This window comes from Benincasa hispida, chromosome 1 (genome assembly GCF_027475165.1).
Source record: "Benincasa hispida cultivar pf3 chromosome 1, pf3_genome.v1.1, whole genome shotgun sequence".
NCBI lineage: Eukaryota > Viridiplantae > Streptophyta > Magnoliopsida > Cucurbitales > Cucurbitaceae > Benincasa > Benincasa hispida.
The window spans coordinates 18,775,675-18,799,036 of NC_143478.1; the positions used below are offsets into that span (position 1 = coordinate 18,775,675).

The 23,362-nt window shown below is 31.0% G+C and overlaps 2 protein-coding genes across 2 annotated transcripts; one reads left to right on the forward strand and one right to left on the reverse strand.

Moving 5' to 3' along the window:
* Positions 1 to 3,076: 3,076 nt before the first annotated feature.
* On the reverse strand, positions 3,077 to 5,417 carry LOC120090499 (sugar transport protein 13-like). Its single transcript, XM_039048213.2, has 4 exons — positions 5,154 to 5,417; positions 4,583 to 4,908; positions 4,358 to 4,482; positions 3,077 to 4,278 (listed from the first exon to the last, which is right to left on the reverse strand). Exons 1-4 carry the CDS (start codon positions 5,284 to 5,286, stop codon positions 3,330 to 3,332), a joined length of 1,533 nt encoding a protein of 510 aa, XP_038904141.1. The 5' UTR covers positions 5,287 to 5,417; the 3' UTR covers positions 3,077 to 3,329.
* Positions 5,418 to 20,870: 15,453 nt separating this feature from the next.
* Positions 20,871 to 22,781, forward strand: LOC120092773 (sugar transport protein 13-like). The gene is made up of 4 exons (XM_039050974.2): positions 20,871 to 21,078; positions 21,165 to 21,490; positions 21,569 to 21,693; positions 21,773 to 22,781. Exons 1-4 carry the CDS (start codon positions 20,946 to 20,948, stop codon positions 22,719 to 22,721), a joined length of 1,533 nt encoding a protein of 510 aa, XP_038906902.1. The 5' UTR covers positions 20,871 to 20,945; the 3' UTR covers positions 22,722 to 22,781.
* The last annotated feature ends 581 nt before the right edge of the window (positions 22,782 to 23,362 follow it).

Consider the following 23,362-nt stretch of genomic DNA (forward strand, 5'->3'; position numbering starts at 1 on the left):
AGCAGTTAAACTACTCTCTTGAATGACTTAACTACTTTATCACTTTAATCAACTGATTAGAAAGACTTAAACAACAAATTTTATGTTCTTATCAAGTCAGAAAGTTCACAAGCACAAACAATTTTGAAAGTAAATAGATGGTGAAGTAATGAATTGTAGAAGATAAGACTGAATTAAATATAATAAGTGTTTATAAAAACAATCTCAGCTCAAAGAAATAAAATGGTGAATGAAAATATAAGATGAAAAGGAAGAAGTCAAGTCGCGGAGTTCAATCTCTTATCCTCTTTGGCTTGTTTTAAATGTTTGCTATGACCAACTTTGGTGAGGAGTTGAACAAGTTATCTCTCTCGAGTTTCTCTCTGATAGCTCCTATTGATCAACGGTGGAATGGTGGTCTTCCCTCCTACTTCTTGCTTGCAGATGGCAGAGAACTCTAACTATTAGCTTCTTATGAAAATTCTAACTGTCTAAGCTCCATTTATCTAACTCTCGATTCTACAGGTAGTTTCCCCTTTTATAGGCAATCTCTCAATAACTTGGTGATTTGACTGCATTAATTTCCATATCCTGGGACAGCTGCCTACCACTTCTAGATTGCTCAGACGCCGTCAGTCAGATGCCCATACCTGCAAGTGGTGATTTGACATGAAATGTACGAGCCAACTGTATCCTTTATGCATCGAACAGTCTGGGATGCATACCTCTTGCGTTGGCCTTCACTGCAACACTTAGTAAATTTCTCTGATTTCTGTGTTGAAATGCATTAGTGAAGCAGTTTTTTCCTAAAAAGGATACTTTTGTATGAGTTTACTACATATGGAATTTCATGTGTTTTCCTTCATAATGAGTATGTTTACATCACTAAAGATCATAATTATTCTAACTTTGAGAGAACAATAACTTGTATTTCTACAAGTTATCAATAGCTATCACTGATAGCTACTATCAGTGGTATCTGAAGCTAATTTTTTGTCATATCTTTAATATGTTTATCTTTGTTCTACATTTTTTTATTATTTTGGTTCTGATTATTATTTCTGCAACCAATCCATTAATTAAGTAGTCTAACAAACTATATATTTATTATTGTGGTGACTAAATATAAATAGCGAAAAACGCAATATTGTTACTCCATTTGACCTCATATATTTGCTGTAGGGATGGCATATATATTTATTTTATTATTATTATTTTGAATATATATTTGACTAAATATAAATACCTCATATATTTGCCCATCTCCACCCTATTCCCCATTTTGAGGAGTTGGAGTCTGGGTTAGGGAATCTCTATTCGGTGATTCAGGTCTTTGCAAGAAAAATTTTCCACTTTTTATTTTATTATTTAATTAATTAAAATTTAGTATTTATATTAAAGTTGTAAATTTTTTAAGTGAAAAGCTATTATTATTATTATTATATTTGTTTAAATGAATGATTAAAAAAATATATTAGTACTTTTATTATAATTTAATAAAAGTTAAATTTATTATATTTTTGTGTGTGTGTACATGTATATAAATAAAGTGCAAATACTATATAGGTTAAAAATCACTTTTAATCCCCAAGTTTTTATACAAGTAACAATTTAGTCCCTAAACTTTGGTTTGTAATGATTTAGTCCATATTCTTTCAATTTTGTAACAATTTAGTCCATGAACTTTACTATGTAACAATCTAGTTTTTAAATTTTAAAATTTGTGACTTTTTAGTCCCTATTATAGAAATTAATGTTGAGGTTTAATTAGATTTCATGTATAAATATACCATTAAACTAATTAGAGACTTAATATTTTTACAAAATACAAAGTTTACATCATAAAGTATTAAACATTGACATCTAATTTTGATAAATTTTTATTTGTTAGGGATTTAATTGTTACAATGTCAAAAGTACAAGAATTAAATTGCTACAAACTAAAGTTCAGGGACTAAATTGTTATAAGTTGAAAGTATAGGGACTAAATTATTATAAACAAATTCAGAAACTAAGTTGTTACTTTTATAAAAGTTCAGGGATAATCAAAAGAATTTTTTAACCTATATATGTATTTATAATTACAATATTTTAGTATTTTTTTATTTTATATATATATATATATATATAATTAAGAAAAAACTAAAGCGGACCCTCCCCAGCCCCGACCTCCCCAATTGAACCCCTGTACCAAGTCAAACTACAAATTTTCTATCCCAATCGGGTTGAAGACCTGTGGAAAATTTTGTCATCCATGTACTTGTGTTTCAAATCTTTTTGTCTTTTGTTGTTTATTTTTATGTTTCAAAGATTTTTTTTCAATGTAATAAAAATGTCAATTATTCCTTACGTTGATGTCCAACTCTTGTATATATGAAAATATCCATGTAACTCTTGACATATAGAAAAATACTTAATACCATGATTATAATGGTTTAAAATCTATTTTGATTTAACAACTTTAATTCAATAAATTGAATTTTGGGAGATTTTCAAAAATAGAAAACTAAGTAACACTATTTACCCAACATAACAAAATTTAATTTCTTTGATAGAGGTTGATAGAAACTTGCAAAATTTAAGTAACACTATTTACCCAACATTTGTGAAATTTTCCTTTTTTTTTTTTTTTTTTTTTTGCCATTTTCTTAAGTAGTTTGACATTTTTTTTTATCTATGAAAATTTCTCTTAAATTTAATTATTCTATTATGATTATTTCATCTAGTAAGGAATATATTTGTCTTTCTCACGTTGTCTTAACATCAATTTTCCCAAGTACATGCTAGAACTCAAATTTAGTACTAAAGAAACATTATATAAGTTAAAGTTAACGTTTGATAATTATTTTATTTTCAGTTTTTTTTTTTAAAAAAAAAGTTATATGTATTTTTCCCTTCAATTTATTCATTACAATTTGCACTTCTAGAATCAAGTTTTCCAGACCTATTTAATAACGATTTTGTTTGTATTTAAAATTTATGTTTATTAGTTTTTTTAAAATTTTAAAATTTGACTTAATTTTTTAAAATATTAACAAAAAGTAGATAAGATAAATGTTAGTTTTCAAATAAAACTTGACATCTTACCAAACGAAGAAAAAAAAGAAAGATAACAGAGACTAATAATAATCATGTCTACAAAGATCATCAAGAAACAAGTAAACAAAAAATAATAAGAAGAAGAAAACCTATATATTGCCTGATCGCTTTCAATAATTTTCTCAATTCTATGATCTCACCCCACAACCATAATTGGCCAACAAAATGAAAGGCAAGAGAAAACAAACATATGTAAAATAAAACTGCAAGAATTAATTTTTTTATAAAAAAAAGAACGAAAACTAAATAAATCAAGCTGAAGCCTTTCCTTTCTCAGGCACATCATCCATATATCTCTTCCAAAACCAATGTTGCTTCCAAACTTTCTCAGTCATTTCTTCAATTGGAATCCCTTTAGTTTCTGGCAGCAAAAACATCACGAACAACGACATTATCAACACCCAAGCAGAGAAGAACAAGAAAATCCCAAACTTCATATGGCACAACATCGACAGAAAAGATTGCGCTATCACAAATGTGAATATCATATTCACACAAACTGTCACACTCTGTCCAGCCGATCGCGTCTCCAATGGAAATGTCTCACTCGGAATCAACCATCCAAGTGGACCAAAAGACCATGCGAAAGACGAAACGAAAGTGCACACCATCAACACTACCACAATTGCCAACCCGTGCGACATGTTGTTCGTGTTGTCTTGGAGTTTTACACCTAACACCACCGCGATAATCATTTGCGAAATGAACATTTGAACTCCAGCTTCTAACAACAGCATTCGTCGCCCGATCTTGTCGACAGAGTAAATCGACACCAATGTAGAAAGGACATTGACGGCGCCTGTTATCACAGAAGAGTAAAGAGACGCATCGTTGCCGAAGCCTAACGTGTTGAATAAAACTGGAGCGTAGAACATAATTGCGTTGATGCCAGTGAATTGTTGGAAGATCTGCAACATTACGGCAATGACTAAGGGTGGGCGATTCTTGCGCATGAGGAGGTTTCTGAAAGGATGTTTCACTTCTTGAGCAATGCGGCTTGCTTCCAAGATCTCCAAATACTCTGGCTCAACATTTTCTGTTCCTCTAATTTTTTTCAACACTGCTTTTCCTTTCTCTAAATGTCCACGTTCAATCAAACTATTTGGAGTATCATCTACCAACATTGCTCCAAGAGTCAATAGCAATGCAGGAATGCCAGCCAATGCTAGTGATACCCTCCATCCCCATCCTCCTTCAATTCTGTCATTACCATTTCAAATTCTTAACTTTACTTTTCAAACACATTTCAAATTCAGTGAGAGTTTTTGGGTTTGCTTACTTGGATGTGCCGTAGTTGATAAGGTTTGCAAACAAAATCCCAACGGTAACATCGAATTGAAACAATATATTTAAAGCTCCACGAATTCTCGTCGGCGCTATCTCCGATAAGAACAATGGCACCGCCTATTTTGCAACATTAAGAGTAAGAGCAGAGCAGAATGGAGAGAAGAACAAAGTAGAGGTGTGATTCAAATTGAAAAAGGGGGAATGCGAGAAAATTAACCTGGTTGGCAAATCCAACTCCACAACCCAAAGAGATTCTTCCAAGAATGAGCATGAAGAGGTTAACGGCAGCGGCGTTCAAAATGGTTCCGATAATGAAGAAAACTCCGGCGATGAGCATGGTGTGTTTCCGACCGAGGACTCTGGTGGTGTAAGAAGCGAAGAATGTGGCTGTTAACGCCGCGAGATAAAGAGAAGATGTGAACAACTGTAAGTTTTCATTGTCGTATTTACAGTAATTGCTGTCATCCGCTACATGCTGTTGAGTTCTCTCGTACACGACTGGGAAAAACTCCTTTAAGAACGAAGGCATCGACGTCACTCCCCCTGTTCCGACATGTCGAATTTTCCCATTTCATTAAAGAAAGTACAGAAGAAAAGTAACAAACTTCCCCATCAAGAAATTCCTACTTTTTATTTTTATTTTTTTCTTATCACTCACATTTTTTTTAGAAAAGTTGAAAACTACTTATAAACTTTGGAAAGATGACTTGTTACAGGTGTAAATGACAAATCTAAAATACAAATGATTATCAAACGGGGACTTTCAAAATTTAGATTAACTAACCAACCTGAAACTCCAATATCATAGCCGAACATTAGTCCTCCAGTGGCTGCCATTATACAGGAAACTATAACCACAGGAGTTATCTTGGCCTCGAATTCGACTCCGGACGGAGCCACCGAAAATGCTCCTGCAGGCATAGTGTTAATACAATTTTCAAACCTCTTCTTTTCTTTTTTTTCCTTATTTTTTTAAGGGTGTATTGGATTGAGATTGAATGTTAAGATGTGGGGAGTAATTTGAATATATTTATAGAGAGAAAAGAGTGAAGAAGGGGAGAGTTGAATTGTGTTAAGTGGTGAATTTGATGGTAAATTAGGCTAAGAAAGGGGAAAACAACTGTTTCAAAAACATGGTAAAGATCCAAATTTTTTGGTGATGTTTATCTTATGGGTCTCTAATTGAATGGGAAAAGGAAGCTATATTTAGTAAAAGTAATTATGATAGTTAAGAAGGAAAGTAAATGGGGTTGAGTATGAGATGACTTGGATAGACTTTATCCATATCCACACTTTAATGCCAAATGAAACGTTCCAATATTCAAATTTGACCAAATTGGTTGAGATTTTAAGGCATCGTTCCTTTTCCTTGCATCAAAAATGGGGAATATATATATATATATATAAAGACATTATTCTTTTACCATTTAAAAGTTCCTTTTTGTTTCTCATTAACTTTTTTACCATTTAAAAATTCTTTTTTGTTTCTTACTAACTTTTTTTTCCATTTAAAAGTTCTTTTTTTGTTTCTCATTTAACTTACCTAAAATTGAAGGAGATGTAAGACTTAAATTTTGAAATATAACCTAAGTGTTTTCTTCAAACTACTACGCAATGAAAAAAGAAATTAGATGTATATGAATAATTAGGGGTGTACATAGGTCGGGTTGAGCCAAGTTGGAAGAATTTTGTGGACCAACCCAAAAATTCGGATTGGCTAATAATGAATCCTATTAGTTCATTTTTGGAGGGTCAACCCAACCTAACCTAATCCAAAATTTTCGGGTTGGGCCGGGTTGGATCACTGGTTCTGTTACGCTTACCAAATGGCAAATGCTACACGATCGCCTACCAATGCTATACGATCGCCTACCAAATGCTACACGATCGCTTAACTCTGCTACACGATCGCTGATTAACAAAATGTTATACGATCGCCTACCCAATGTTATATGATCGCCTACCCAGTGCTATACGATCGCTTACCAAATGCTACACGATTGCTGAGTAACAAAATGCTATACAATCGCCTACCCAATGCTATACGATCGCCTACCAAATGATATACGATCGCTTACTAAATGCTACACGATCGCTGAGTAACAAAATGCTAAATGATCGCCTATCCAATGCTATACGATCGCTTACCAAACGCTACACGATCACTGAGTAACAAAATGCTATATGATCACCTACCAAATACTATACGATCGCTTACCAAATGCTACACGATCGCTGAGCTCGGCTACACGATCGCTTAGTTCTGCTACACGATCGTTGAGCTCTGCTACATGATCACTGAGTAACAAAATGGCCCCTTAATATGTATTGAAGGATTTGATTTTTTGTAGATCAATAAACCTTAGTAATAAAGAACATGTAATCTATGTAAAATTTTAGCATTGACAATGACATTAAAATACAACCACCATAAATTCAATATAAACTTCAAAAGAAACTTCCTCAAATAATACAGTTCAAATGTTCAAGTTCAAAGTCTCTATTCAAACACACAAAGTTCAATAATAATCATCTCAAGTTCAATAAAAAAGACCAAGTTTAATAATAACTACTGGTTTATTGAACGATAGCTTAAGGTTACTAAAGTGCGGCGACTAGCGTACACAATAGCATAAGCGTACTGCTACACGATCGTCGACTGCCGATGGCAATGGCGACGGGAGTGACGATGGAAGCAGCAACTGCGAGGGTTTCGTTTCAAGTGCGGTGAGCGAGGGTTTCGTTTCGTTTCAACTTTCAAGTGCGGACGTGCGGTCGCGGTCGTTTCGTTCTTTTAACTTTTGTTTCAAAGTGTGGCGGCTGGCGAGGGTTTTTTTTAATATACGTTTAACATTTTATTTCATTATATATATATATATATATATAATCGGGTTGGGTCGACCCGACCATGAAATAGGGTAACCCAAGATCCGACCCGAATTTAATATTTTAAAAAAATTTTAACCCAACCCAACTCAAAATAAAATCTAACCCAACCCGGGTGGGTAGTCCGAGTTGATCCGATTACCGGGTTTTTTTAACACCCCTATGAACAATTGTGGTGTGACATTCTCATCGAATACTTTTTTGTTTGGAGGAGGTACCTTAACACTCAGGTTAGTGTCTCATTTAGTTTCCGAACTTTGGAGATGTATTTTAACAGTTTGTTGGATGCCTAACAGTGGAATAGTTATTAGACCCTTAAATTTTTGCTCTAGATTTGAAACTACTTTAAAATAGTTAAATTTAAATTGAGTTCCTAAACTTTTATATTTGTGCCTATTTGCTCCTTAAATTTTGAAAAGTGTTTAATAAGTTTGCAAACTAATTTTATGTCTAATAGGTCGTTAACAAATTCTAAAATTTTAATATTAATTAACCTTATAGATGTAAATTTGAACTTTATGTTTAATAAAATTTTTAACATTCAATTTTAGAAAATATCAATATTCAAAAACTAAATTTGTAATTTCAAAAGTTTAAGGATTAAATAATACACAAATCTCAACATTCAACTAGTAATTTTTTAGGTTAAATTACAAAATTGACTCCTATGGTACGGAGAAAGTTAGAAATTAGCCCCTATGATTTTAAAAATTAGAATTTAATCTTTATGGTTTGACAAAACCACATAATTAGTCCTTGTTCGCACGAAGTTTCTGAAGAAACTTGTTTCATGGAGTTGAACTTATGTTGATATTGATTTGATGTAGATGTGGTTTGATCTCTAGTACTTAATCCTCAGATTCCCTCTCAGTTGAATGTGTACGCTTGATGTATTAAGGAGTGCTATGATATTCTTGAAGTTTGAGTCTCGGAATAATGTTTATATCTTAAAGGACTTGAGCTTCAAGGAGGAGTTCAATCTTTAGGAGTCAATAATTCTTTTGATTGTAGAGAATTCTCTCGACTATTTGGAGTCTAAAATTGATGACCCCTACAAATGGAGAGAACTCTTCTATTCACAGAGATTTCAGGTTAGCTTTGTGGGCTTAGGCTTTGTTGGTCCATAGACCTGACCATTTGACCCAACTAATTGGATTTGAGTCTTATTTGACATTTGAGTCAAATTAAACATATTCTTGGGCTCAATTTTGACTTTAGCCTAAATCTTAATATTTAATTGGATAAAAAAATAAATAATTTAATTCAACATTCAAGACCAAAACACATGGCATAATCAGGACTCACCAATTTATATCTTCAATTTCAATTTGGGACACATTTCAACCTTTTAATTAGTCTCAAATTCACCTATTTGTAATTTCATCATTAATTTGGTAAATAACATGATAATTTGTGATTGGTCCAAAATTTCGCATTCAACAAATGTCTTATTATAGCATATATCCAATGCATAAATAATTAAAATACACTGATATGGACCAGCTTTGGCATCCTAAGTAAGAAATAAGCTAATTATTACAAGAATAATTAAAAAAAAAAAAAAAAAAAAAAACTATCTTGAACTACTTCTAGTCTGCCTAAATACACCCGAACGAGCTTCAAACAACTCAAATCGGACCTGTAAGGCAAAAATAGGTGAACTGATCCAAAAACAGGCTAAACCAAACCTTCACGACCCGAACCGACTAACCCTTGAACCGGACTTGCTCGCGAGCGCGTTCTGGTCTAGTTGAAGACGTTGTTCAAGTAGCATTCCAATGCTACGAAGATAGTGGCTATTTCTATAGTTTTTCCTTACGAGCTTAATTCGTTTTGCTTCCAATTACAACCTAATTTCCACTCTATCGACTCTAGTACATTTACTGTCTTAATCACACATTAAGGCCGATAAACAAAGAGCCAATTACAATAATTTCAACATAAACTGAAGGAAAAATCTAATGTCAAAACTGTAATATATCCATATCAGCACCCATTTCATACAACTTATGAAAAACACCCACCAAGCTAAAGTTAATGTAAATTGAGTGTTTAAACTATGTTCTAAGTACGAATTGATGGTGTCGACATTCAACATGCGGAAGCAATTACGATCATAAGCACTCTTACTAAATTAATTTTAGAGTTAAAGCATGCTTGTTCATAGAAAATAATAGGGTTTCAGAAATTACCTTTGAAGAACTCTTCAAAATTCTCCAAATCCAATTGAAATCTTTACTCCAATGACTTGTAGACCACCTCTTGATCTTCCCTACTATTCTATTGGTCCTTAGATTAGATTGTTAGATTAGACTGTGAGCTTTGGTGTGTTGAAGATAGAAAACAAATTTTCTCTTCAATTTTCCTTTTTGCATGAACCTCATCTTACTCAACTGAATTTGTTTAAACAAATTCAGCATGCAATCACGTTCCATGTGAGTTTGACATCAAGCTTCCAAGAAGTAGAAATTGAAGGTGTAATGGGTTGGAAACCCATTTTGTAGAAATTTTATTTTTACAATTGATTTTTCTTTAAAAAACAATATAAATTGAAATCAATTATTTCAGATTTAAAATGAATTTTAATTTTAAAATATTAATTCAATAATTAATATTAAACAAAATTAATTCTAATAATTAATTTTAAATAAAGTTAATTATAATGAATAAATAATTTAATTAATTTAATATCAAATATTAAATTAACAATACACCAATTTCAAATATGAATCCCTGGATTCATGTAAAATATTTAAATCCTATTTAAATAATTTTTTCAACTCTCCAATTTCGTTTAATTTGATGATTAAACGTTTAATTATATCGTATATATTTATAAATTCTCTCATAAAATAATTTGAATATTTCAGATTCTCTCATCACAATTCTAAGGTTTAATCCATTTATGAGCTAATAGGAGGATGTAATGGACCTACAGATCATGAGCTCTAATGATCCGAGCTTAATTGGCTAAACTCTTTTAACCGAATTAACCAACATTCGTTAACTACCGGGTCACTTCACTAAAGCCCAATAGTTGCACTCTACTCACTATAAATATATTTATGTCCACTTGATCTTTTACAGGTTATTCGTATTTATTGTTAGGTCAAAATTACCATTTTACCCCTATAATACATCTTGCTCCTTAAGTCTTCACTGATCCACTAATGAACAATTGGTTTATGGTCCTACCAATAAATCGAACCCCTCTCAGTCATAAAGAGGCCGGGCCCCTTGTTCATATCTAAGAGACAGTACTTAAGGGAACAACCTATCTGCCAACCCTGAAATCAAGTAGAAGCAGATTCCATCCTGTAGAATTATGTCCCTAGTTATCTACTCGATCTTACCCCTAAAATGGGAGGCTTATTGAGCGGCGATGTTGAGCCATTTTCACCCATGTAGATTAAAGGATAATCGCGAATAAACATGAGTTCATAGTTAGCTCAAGATTGAGATCGAGTTATCTTAGGCCATCAGATTGAAATAGTCTGTTTTAACAGTAAATAATGTTATAAAGAAAAATGACTATTTCGTGATTCAATCTTATGCAAACATTTTTTGCATCGGATTCCCTCACTTGCATGTCTCTACATGAACAATTGGACTCACATCATTTGTACCAAATACAAAGTGGGTTGCATCCATAGTATCCCTAGGATAAGGTACCCAACCTTATCCTTATACTTATAGACTATTTTGGCTATATACTCAAACTTGATCCTCTTTATGTCTTTACATAAAGTTCAGGTATTCATGCTATAGCCAGGGGGTCGTTAGTTTATTGGATTTAGGCTATTATAAGTGCAATTTACATGTTCAATAACAACTTTACTGAATAAACCTCAATAATAACTTTATTGTAAATAAAGCAAGTTTAAAGATTACAAACTGCGAGTTTTAGAACATACAACCTAACATGGGCGAATATCGAAAAAGTTAAATTTTGATTCAAAATACAAGTTATATCTTCTTGATTTTTACTCTATTTGATGTGTCGATTTAATCAAATTATGAATTTGGTATGTAAGCTTGATCAAAATTTTATATTCTTGACAATACATATATATACATATTTGTAATGATGCCAACTTATCCAAGCATGAATTTAAGTCAAAGTTTTGATTTTCTATCTGGACACAAACCCAATTTAAATTTTAGTAGAATGTGTGCTACTTAATTCAAAGTTGTATTTGGAGTGAAATCGAACTTCTATCCAAGATGCTGAACTTGAATTTGGAGTAGAATTCGATGATGAATTTAGATTGTACCCAAGCTTAAAATCTAGAATCTGATCAAACTTTAATTCAAGGTAAACATGAAATCTCATCCATGATTTAATTTGATATGAGGATAAAGCTTAAGTTCAAATAATTTGAATTTTGTGATAAATTTTGGAATATGACCAAATGTTAATTTGAGATAGACTTGTATCATACATGGATAATTTAAATTTGAGATAAAAATTTCGAATATTCCCAAACTTTAATTTGAGAGATATTTGATTATGAGAACCCAAATTTGAATTATTTAAATTTGGGATAAATGTTAAGATATGCCCAAATAATTTGAGTTCGAGATATGCCCACCGTTTGATAAAGCAATTTCCATGAAAACTTAACTTCAATGGAATTAAATTTGAAGTTTATTTAATTAAATTTGGATGTTCGAAAATTAAATCTGTAATTTTGAAAATTTAAGAATTAAACAGTACAGAAATCTCATTGTTCAATTCGTAAATTTGTAATTTGACCTTTTGAAATGGAAGATAAGTTTGTTGCTAATTTATTCAGAATTAAATTATAAACTTGGTTCCTACAGTACGAAGAAAATTAGAAATTAATCCTATAATTTTAAAAATTAGAATTTAATCTTTATAATTTGACAAAACCATATAAATAATCCCTAATAGTTTGATAAAACCTTCATAAATAATCCTTATAATTTCCTACCTTAGATTATTTATGAAGGTTTTATCAAACCCTATGGACTAAATTTTAATTATAAACTATACGGATTGAATTCTAACTTTCTCTAAATTATATGCGCCAAATTTATAATTTAACCTTTTAACAAATGTGATAGGAATTTGAACCTCCAACCTAAAAAAATGAATATATGTTATATGTTAAAAAATCTTAAATCTTTTATATAAATCGTGGAGATTAAAGACTTGTTTGGATTGAGTTGAGAAAAAAATATTATTAAAAATACTCATTTTTATTTAAATATTTTTTATATAAACTAATTAAAATATTTTTGAAAAACCATTTTGAGTGGTTATCAAATACTTCAATTGCTTCTAAAATGATATATTTTTTATATTAAACACTTGATAATATATTACAAACATACTTTAAAATAAAATATTTACAAATTTGAAAACTAAAATAAATATATAAAAGTATATTAAAATTCCACATTTGTCAAATTTGTGGCAAGTCGAAAAATTTTAAATAAATAAATATATTTTATGATTTGTATGAGAACCAAATTAGTCAGGTTTCTGTTTGGTATGAATAGAGATGGCCATGGGACGGATGTCATTCCACGAATTTTTTTTTTTTTTTTTTTTTGTAAAAAGCTAATTAATTTAAATCACTAGTGTGAGCACATGTTATGGTTGATTAGTTTTGTATGACAATTTGGATTTAAAGACTCAAATTTTGGCCTAAGAAAGGTAATTAATTGTTTTAGAAGAAAGAAATAAATAAAATCAAACTATTCACATATATAATCTAAATTTAAATCTTCAATTTAAATATATTCATTATCATTCCCAATAAATAATCAAATTTAAAATTTAAATGTAATATTTATATAATAATAATAATAACATAACATTAGATAAAAGCTCACGAAGAATTTTTTTTTTCCCCACTTCCTCCCCCGCCTAATCGAAAAAGGTGGGGCCCATGGGTCCGTTCCGTGAAAAAATTAGACATCTCTAAATATGGACACGAATAGAATTTATGCACAAATAAAATAGAAGGTGATCTATTAGAGAGTGACGTAAAAACTATGTTAGGGAATTTTTCTAAACTAAGTTATTGGTAATATTTCATGTGGAGATTCAACTACATCATTAAAAAAAAAAACAAAAATAAAAATTGAGAAATACTTTTAACTTTGATGCTACATTTAAGTTAATATTTTGAATTTTTTTTCTACGTTTATAATGTTTGAAGTTTTAATAAAAATGATCAATTTTGTCGATGATGAATATTGAAATATCAAATTTATTTTAAAATTGACATAATTGATCAAATAGGAGGTGTTTCTGACAAAATAGTTTTTAACTTTCTCCTCTTTCGTATTTTTAATTATTTACCTCTATGGTTATTATTTTACTTTTTTCTTATTCAACATTAGATTCGAACCATTTGACCTTTCTTAATTAATGACACGTCTTAGTATAATATTTTACCTAATGTGATAATAACAAGATTAATGGGAATGTTGGAAACTTCCGTTCGTATTATTTAATATATTTAAAGTATTTTAAAAAAATATTGTTTAAACTGTTGACTAAGGAACTCCACGTAAAGAAAGTGTGGATTGAAAATTAAAGTCATGCATTTTGATAGAGATTTTCTTTTTCCATGTCATCCCGACGTATTTGATTTTATTCCTTAGAGTTATAAAATCCATCTTTTGAATTAAGAATGAATGAAGATAATATAGATATTTGAACTTTTCGCCTAAAGAAGAAAAGTAAACATCGATTATTTAAATTTCTTTTTTTTTAAATGACCTCTCTTTAATTACTCTCTATCTCACTCCTTAGAAATAGTGTGGAAAAGAAATAAATTTTACCTTGACAAAGTGCTTTCAACTTTATCAAATTGTATTTTTAATTTAGATGAGTATTGTAATATTTATCTTAAACTTGAGTAAATTTTACAATCTTTAATCTTAAATCGGATAAGTATGGCAATTCTAAAAAACAAATTGTAAAAGAATAAAGAAAATGTGAGTTTGTTTGATTATAGAGTAAATATGTGTTCTTTTTACTATTATAGGACTTGAAAGATTCGAACCAATCAACATGGTGTAGTAAGTTAACTTTTCAAAAGTGTTCAAATATTTTCACATTTAATATTGAAATTGAATATGCGTTCAATAATAAGGAAGAAAAAAAGGACAAGAAAGATCTTTTTAATAGTAAATTTTAGAAAATTTATTAAGTAATTGGAATTGTGCACCTTCAAACTTTATTTTAGGCACAACTGAATTTTTATTGAAAAATTAGTGAGTTTTTAGAGATATTTACATTACTTATGTTAAAATTAGGGATGAATTAGTATAGAAAGTTAACACTATAAAATACCTAAATTTAGATGTAATTGGATGACATTAAAATTTTTAAATAAAATTGATACAATTTGTCAAATTCCATGTTTATTTATTTTTCCTCCCAAACAGGTGCTCTCAAAAGAGAAAAATTAAAAGGATATTGTCCTTTTAGAAACTATTTAGGAAAATATTGTTGTTTTCAAACTATTTGTAAAAATATTGTTGTTTTTTTTAAAAAAAAAAAAATAAGTCGATGGTTGAAAATTCGACTTAGATAGGTCGAATTTTGAACCCTTGACCTTCCCCTTTCGCTTTACATTTGCACGTCGAACTTTGAACCCTCGACCTTACCCTAACACTATTATTGAGTCTGTTTAATTATCATTCTGGAGACCTTCCTCATAATTATTTGATGTGGAGAGAACGAAAGACCTTCCGGAGACCTTTCTCATTCCGGACACCTTCCTCATAACACTCATAATTATTTGATGTGTTAAAAATAATTTTGTATTGGGAGAGAACGAAAGAGGGAAGAGTAAGAGAGAGAGCGAGATTTTGAGAGAGAGCGAGATTTGAGAGAGCGAGATTTTGAGCGAGAGCGAGATATCCGTACAAATTTTCCTTTTTTTTCTTTTTTTAATAATTACACATTCCACCTTCTTCTTTTTTTCTTCTTTTTTTTTAATTTTTAATTTTTCATTTTATAAAAACAATTTCTAAAAATATTTTATTATTATTTATAATTTTTTTAAAAAAAAAAAAAAAATCCATCAAAATCTTGGTACCAAATGTACAAAAGAAATCCAAGATCATTATTGTAAAATCTTTTAAACTATTGACCTCACTACTGTGTTTAAAATTTTTATTCTTTATATCAATAATACAATCTTATTTATAGACTTGCATGTGAAGATTTTGAGTGTTGATTTGATTTATTATGTCCCCAAATTATTATCTAAAATATGTAAATTTGAATATTGAAGTTTTTTTTTACCTAACTTTTTAGATTTAGACTATCTGATGTTATTATTTATGTCAGTGACATTTAAAAACTTCTATATCAAAATAATTACTATTCATAATATATAAAAAGAATAAATTAAAAAAATAATATCTCATAAAAATAAAAAAATGTAAATTAAATATCTCATTTATATAAAAATAATTACAAAAATCAATGTGTCCCATAAGTCGGACGTCGTTGATTTCGAGCTAGTTATCATCGTCGACTTCGAACTTGAGGTTGCTCGGGTTCTTCTTAATGTTGCTCTGGTACCTCTGCAAGCGCTTCATAATATAAATATTCATTATGCTCTCCACGACCCCGACCATGTCCATGCATGTATGAAGACGAAGGACCAGCCTCTGAGTCATAATGTCCTGAACCAAATGCTGGCATCATCATCATCGAACTAACATAATCAGTTAGACTATGCGTCTACATCATAGGGGGCAACTCTTCCACATTATGTGCAATCTCATCAAACTCATCTTCTTCCCGAACAGGTCCTCTACGTCTAAGAGTTGGTGGAGGAACAATAGGTATATCGTATATATAATGAATTTCCTCCATATAGCTTTGGTTGTCACTACATATAGCAAGAACCTAGTTCAGATCATTCGCAACCTCACGAAGTCTATGGTTGTTCAATCTCTGTGAATTATAAAACAATAAGACAATATTTAAAATAAATTTAAATTAAAAATAATTAGATAATATTCATTTACCAAATGACCCACAGCTGCTCTCGGACAAGTGACGTAGCGCCTTGTGATATTATTATACCAATGAATATATTCTGGAGTGCATCTGTGTCAAACTGTTCAAGAGAAACCCCCACTGTAATAAACCTTGCACGATAGTGCCATCGCACTACCAAATGTGCAACTTTTTCGGACCAATCTCCAATCCTTAGGTCAATATCATGCAGTACGGGTTCAGTATTACAAGGCGATGGGACATTCTATTGAAAACCGAATTGTCTTATCACCCTGTTAGGAAGATGCCACTTATCAATGTGAAAACATATGAGAGGACTCAGCGTCCGTCATATGTTTTGACCATTCGTACAAAAATTAGGCAAAGTATGCACAATAATTTTGTACGGCTCCCAAATAACCTGAAACACAAAATATTATATTATAGAATATTAAAGACAAATACAATAAAAATGTGTATAAAATAATCAATTAGGTTTAGTATAATGTACTTGTTTAGGTTGAAGTAAATCAAACATGTATCTATACTGGCTGACTACATGTATGGCTGTCCTAGTCACACAAAATTTGTCTCTCCACCTAAATTTTTAAATTGATAATTTAGAATTTAAATTAACTAGATCAATGATATAAAAATTAAATTGAATTAAAACAACATACTGAGAACTGTAGGCTCGTCCAACTAACTGAGCGTCATTAACATGTTGTAGCTGTGGAGCCATTGTTGGAAATCGCTCCCAAGCCCATAGTTACAAAAGTATGAGAGGCCCAACTATCTCTCGAACCTCAGGTCTTGTTGCTTTGCATAGTTGTCTATACAACCATGCCAAACATGTTCCACCCCACAAATACCGCCCCGCATCATGAAGGTTAGCTAACAGTGGCAGGAACATCAAGTGAACAAAATGAATTGATTTATCTGAAAACACTTCTATGTCTTGTAGAGTGATAGTGCACTCTCCAACAGACATATGGAATGTATGCATCTAGGCCTCCATCTCTCGACCAAGGCTGTGATCAAATGTCAGTCCAACTGAATAAATCCTAATCTGACAACTCCATAGAATCCAGATGTGCGTAGTAGCGGTAGTATTCGAGGGTGGAGCGGGATAGTGCACTGGAGAACTGCCTCTCGATGCCTGTAAGATATTTCTCCAGTAGTACGATCTCGTCATACAACAGATGATCGATGAATGGACTGGTCGTACAAAACATCGGGATCAATAGGTTCTGGGTTTAAAGCCATGATCTAAAAAAAAATATTTATTTCTCAATTAAAAAAATATTTGTTTCTCAATTAGAAGAATAATGTACAACTTAATTAGAAAAATAATGTACAACTTAATTAGAAGAATAATGTATAACTTAATTAAAAGAATAATGTACAACTTAATTAAAAGAATAATGTACAACTTTATAATAAAAAAAATTGAATATACAATAAATTTATTTACTTTCCATAGAAATATATATATATATATATATATATATATATATACATGACCAATGAGACAAAAAACTAGGAATCATTAATGAAAAAATAACAACAATAACAGAATTTTGAATTGTAAGAGAGAGCGAGATTCTGAGCGAGATTGTAAGAGAGAGTGAGATACTCAGAGAGAGTGAGATTGTGAGAGAGAGCGAGATTGTGAGAGAGAGTGAGATTGAGAGCGAGTTGTAGGAGAGAGCGAGACGCATACATTCCATAGACGTTGGAGATTGTCCCATCCTACAATCTCGCTCTCTTCTACAATCTCGCTTTTAATCTCGCTCTCTCCTACAATCTCACTCTCTCTTACAATCTGCTTCACCCACTTATCCTCCTTGTCGAGGGTTGAAGTTTCGACTTATGTGTCATAAGTCGAAACTTCAACCCTCGACAACCCTAATTTATGTATTGTTTCCAAGTTTTTCTTTGTTTGTAACGTTCGACCTCTACATTAATCGAATCCTCAACTCTCGACTTCTAGCCTCGAACTCCCAAAACAACAATATTTCTCTAATAAGTTTCAAAACAACAATATTTCTCTAATAAGTTTTGAAAACAACAATATTAATATTAAAGGTCCCTCTCCAAAGTATTCTCTCTTTCTCCCTCTCATCAACTTTTCCCCCACTCAAATGTAAGGCTTGTAATATATACCTTATAAGAAAACTGATTTTTCTATAATAATAATAATAATAATAATAAATCATATTTGAAAAGAAAAATAGTGGAAATATACATAAAACTTGATTTACAAAAATTGCCAAAATAGAGGGAAGAAGACCAAAACCAAAATCTGAAATTTTCTATTAAAACAACTCTCCAATTATTATGGGAAAAAAAAAAAAAAAACCCTCCCTTCTTATTGAAATCCACATAAAAATAAGGCCTAAAATCGTCCTTGAAATTGAAATTGAACAATAAAGAATCGAAAATGGTTAAAAAGATTACTTACTAATTTTAGCAATATAAAAAAATTAAAAAATTAAAAAAGATAGATAAATTTTAAACAATTTAGGTGAAGGGAAAAAAAATCTTTAATTTTAAACTGGCTATATTATAAGAAATGCCTCCTGAAATTTTACACTTTGTGTCAAAAATCCTTAAACTTTCAAAAGTTTAAAAAATATTCTTAAACCTTAAAAAGAACTCAAAAATATCTTTTCCGTTAATTTTGGATGAAAACCGTTAAAGTTTTATTTAAAAAATATCCTTGAATTTTCAAAAGTTTCAAAAATATTCTTAAATTTGACAAAAAAAAAATTAAAAATACCCTCACCGTTAATATCGAATAAAAATCGCTAATACTTCACTACAAAAATTACTCTAAATTAAAAAAAAAAAAAAAATTAAATACTCCTACCATTAATATGGTAAAGAAATTTGTTGAACTTGAAACCCATAAATACCATACGCCTATTCAAAATCATTCAAAGGTTCTCTTTATAAACAGGTTACAGTTTTTTAAAACACAAGTTTATATATTGAACAGTAAATATTTGTTCAAAATCCATAAAAGATAAAAAAAAAAATTTGCCAAAATGAGCATAAATAACTCTAAGAAATTTGGCTTTTTCCGACGGTAAACGTTGGAAAAAAAAAAGTCAGAAAAAGTTTTTTCAATGTTAATTTTACCGTCGACATGATCGTCGAAAAAGCCTTGTAAAAAAAAACCTTATTTTGACTCAAAAAAGTTTTATTGTCGGAAATAGTAGATCTCCTTATGGGAGAAGTGGGGTGGATTTCTCTAGACGCTTAGAGATTGTCATCGGCATAAGGCACTTCTCCCGACCCTAATCCGAATTTGTGTGAGAATGACTTCTGTGGATACCAAATTGGGAAAAGTTGCGTTTTCTGACACCAACCTTTTTTACATTGGAAAAGGCTACTTTTCCCTGACTTATTAGAATAACGTTAGAAAAAGGTATTAAAATTTTGAAAATAATATTTATTTTTCGCGATGCATTTAAAGTTGGCGTTGGGAATGACTTTTTTTTTTTTTTTTAATTTTCTGATCTATTAAATATCAAACCTATTTGAAAGTTTACAAATTTAGTCAAATAAACTAAAATCAACAACTAATACATTTAATTAGTTTTCTTAAACATTACATAATATCCATGAAACATAAATATCAAAATAACATTACATAATATCTACAAAATATAGACCCCGAAATACTTACAAGATACAAATCTACAACATAATTTGAGTATCAATTGATCAATTGATATTTAAATGTGTTAGTGACTAAGAGATTTGTGATTCTAATCCCTTATTTCTATTCTATTAAAAAAAATATCAAATTTGAGTATGTGTTGCAACTTTATCTTTATATTTGAATAAAGGTTGCAATTTTTATTTTAGATAATTCTGCCCAAGTGTTGGATCAATGTTTATCTTTGGATAGGTTTTAAAAAAAAATGTGCAAAATTATTTTTTTACAAAGTCTATATATGATAGATAGAATTTCAGAAATCTAGTTACAAAAAAAAATAAAAAAATAAAAAAAAATAAAATTTGCAGCATTAATGTCTTTATCTTTGGATAAGTTTAAATTTTTTATTTTCAGAAATTTTATTTTAGTAATGTGTGCGTGATCACAATATAATTTTAGGTAGAGTTAAATTTTTATTGATATTAGTGAGCTTTTTTCTAAGACATAAATCTTTATCATTATTTTTTTTTAACACTGGTTAAAAGGCATGCACGTGAAAACTTTGTTTTAATTGAAAGTAAATATATTAGTCCTATCATCGGAGTGTGTGAATAACACGAGATCTGTATAGTTCGAATCCCCTATTCTCATCTAGTTAGTATTAACAAAAAAAACTAAATTTACATGCTAAAATTTTGAAAACAAAGGTTACAAAAGGACTAAATCGTTGGTTCTACAAAAGTTCAGCAACTAAAGTTATTATTTTGTTTTACTCAACAGAAAAAAGATAAATAAGATGATTTTAAACATCTCTAAAACAGTTGTGTAAATCGATGATTAGCCAATTTACGCCTCAAATTTAGCATATGCAGAGCTGGAATTATCCCAATTCAAGTCTCCCATTCTTCACTCTGATGGTCTATAAAAATCTTTGATTTCGCCATATCCCAACAATCAATCAAATCAAGCACCTCAAAATCTCCATTGATATTCGATTATTGTATTTTTCTTGTATCAACTCAAAACAGAATGCCTGCAGCAGGGTTTGCGGTGGCTCCGGCCGCCGTGGAATTCGAGGCCAAGATAACTCCGGTGGTTATCATTTCTTGTATGATGGCCGCTACTGGAGGCCTCATGTTCGGTTACGATATTGGCGTTTCCGGTGCCTAATTAATCTCTTAATTTCTTGTTTATTCATGTTATTTAATTCTTAATGGACTGGAATATTAATTCGACATGTCGGAACAGGGGGAGTGACGTCGATGCCTTCCTTCCTTAAGGAGTTTTTTCCGGTAGTGTACGAGAGGATCCAAAAACACCAAGGAGATGAAAGCAATTACTGTAAATACGACGACGAAAGCTTACAGTTGTTCACATCTTCTCTTTATCTTGCGGCGTTAACGGCCACATTCTTTGCTTCTTACACCACCAGAGTCCTCGGCCGGAAACAGACCATGCTCATTGCTGGAATTTTCTTCATTGTCGGAACCATTTTAAATGCCACCGCCGTTAGCCTCCTCATGCTCATTCTTGGAAGAATCTCTTTGGGTTGTGGGGTTGGATTCGCCAACCAGGTTAATTTTCTCACATTTTCTGTTCTGCTTTGTTTTGCTCTGTTCTGCTCTACTCTTAATTTTAATGTTGTAAAACAGGCGGTGCCATTGTTTCTATCGGAGATAGCTCCGACGAGAATCCGTGGAGCTTTGAATATAATGTTCCAATTTGATGTTACCGTTGGGATTTTGTTCGCGAATCTTATCAATTACAGCACATCCAAGTAAGTAAACCCCAAAGATTCTCTCTGAATTTGAAATGTGTATGAAAAGTTAAATTAAGAAATTTGAAATGTATGACAGAATTGAAGGAGGATGGGGATGGAGAGTATCACTAGCATTGGCTGGCATTCCAGCATTGCTATTGACTCTTGGAGCAATGTTGGTAGATGATACTCCAAATAGTTTGATTGAACGCGGTCATTTAGAGAAAGGAAAAGCAGTGTTGAGAAAAATTAGAGGAACAGAAAATGTTGAGCCAGAGTATTTGGAGATCTTGGAAGCAAGCCGCATTGCTCAAGAAGTAAAACATCCTTTCAGAAACCTCCTCATGCGCCAAAACCGCCCACCCTTAGTCATTGCCATAATGTTGCAGGTCTTCCAACAATTCACCGGCATCAACGCAATTATGTTCTACGCTCCAGTTTTGTTTAACACGGTAGGCTTCGGCAACGATGCGTCTCTGTATTCCTCTGTGATAACAGGCGCCGTTAATGTCATTTCTACATTGGTATCGATTTACTCAGTCGACAAAATCGGGCGACGAATATTGTTATTAGAAGCTGGAGTTCAAATGTTTATTTCTCAAACGATAATCGGAGTTGTCCTAGGCTTAAAACTCCAAGACAACTCTAGTGATCTGTCGCGTGGGATGGCGATTGCGGTGGTGTTGATGGTGTGCAGTTTTGTTTCTTCTTTTGCATGGTCTTGGGGTCCGCTCGGATGGTTGATTCCTAGTGAAACTTTTCCATTAGAGACGCGATCGGCTGGACAGAGTGTGACGGTTTGTGTGAATATGATCTTCACTTTCGTGATAGCACAATCTTTCCTGTCGATGTTGTGCCATATGAAGTTTGGGATCTTCTTGTTCTTCTCTGGTTGGGTGTTGGTAATGTCACTGTTTGTCGTGTTTTTATTACCGGAGACAAAGGGCGTTCCCATTGAGGAGATGACCGAGAAAGTGTGGAAGCAACATTGGTTCTGGAAGAGATTTATGGATGATGTAGCTGGGGAGACAAAGGATTCTGTTTAAGTATTATATAATTATTGTGTTGGTTTTTTCTTCTTTTTCTTTTTCCTTTTTTTTTATAACTGACGCCAAATATTAAAGTTTATATTATAAAAAATAAGTAAATCTAACTCTTTCAAGATGTTTATTTAATAATGTAAATAAAAATTTCAATTTTTTATTTTTTAAAATATCCTAATATTATCTATTAATATCAACAATTTATCGATATTTCCATTGTTATTTTTATAAAATTGAGATATCTATTTTTTTTTTTTTTTTGACATTTATGTTTTAAACTTTAGTCACCAAAGGAGTTAGTAAAATCGAACATAAATTATTGAATGTGATTTCTGCCGTATGTAATTGTTATTCCTTGATCTTTGCACATATATGATCTTATGTAATTGAACCATATCTAAGTCATTAATTTTATTAATGTTAATTTTATGCATTTTAAAATAATAATAATAATAATAAGATTACAAGATTTGTTACTGATTTTTTTTAATAACGTCTACTAAATCTATATATTTATAATGCTTCATTAATAAGTCTTTTGACTTTAAAAACTGTGTATCCATAATCCACAACTTTATATGAATTTTCAATAAATCCTTATATTTTCCATTTCCTTCCCAACAAATTTTTTGACAAAAAATACC

Coding starts and splice junctions, on each gene's coding strand:
- LOC120092773 (XM_039050974.2), top strand. CDS start 20,946: ATGCCTGCAGCAGGGTTTGCGGTGGCTCCGGCCGCCGTGGAATTCGAG. Junction 21,079..21,164: donor TTACGATATTGGCGTTTCCG/GTGCCTAATTAA, acceptor ATGTCGGAACAG/GGGGAGTGACGTCGATGCCT. Junction 21,694..21,772: donor ATCAATTACAGCACATCCAA/GTAAGTAAACCC, acceptor AATGTATGACAG/AATTGAAGGAGGATGGGGAT.
- LOC120090499 (XM_039048213.2), bottom strand. CDS start 5,286: ATGCCTGCAGGAGCATTTTCGGTGGCTCCGTCCGGAGTCGAATTCGAG. Junction 4,483..4,582: donor GAGTTGGATTTGCCAACCAG/GTTAATTTTCTC, acceptor GTTGCAAAATAG/GCGGTGCCATTGTTCTTATC. Junction 4,279..4,357: donor ATCAACTACGGCACATCCAA/GTAAGCAAACCC, acceptor TGGTAATGACAG/AATTGAAGGAGGATGGGGAT.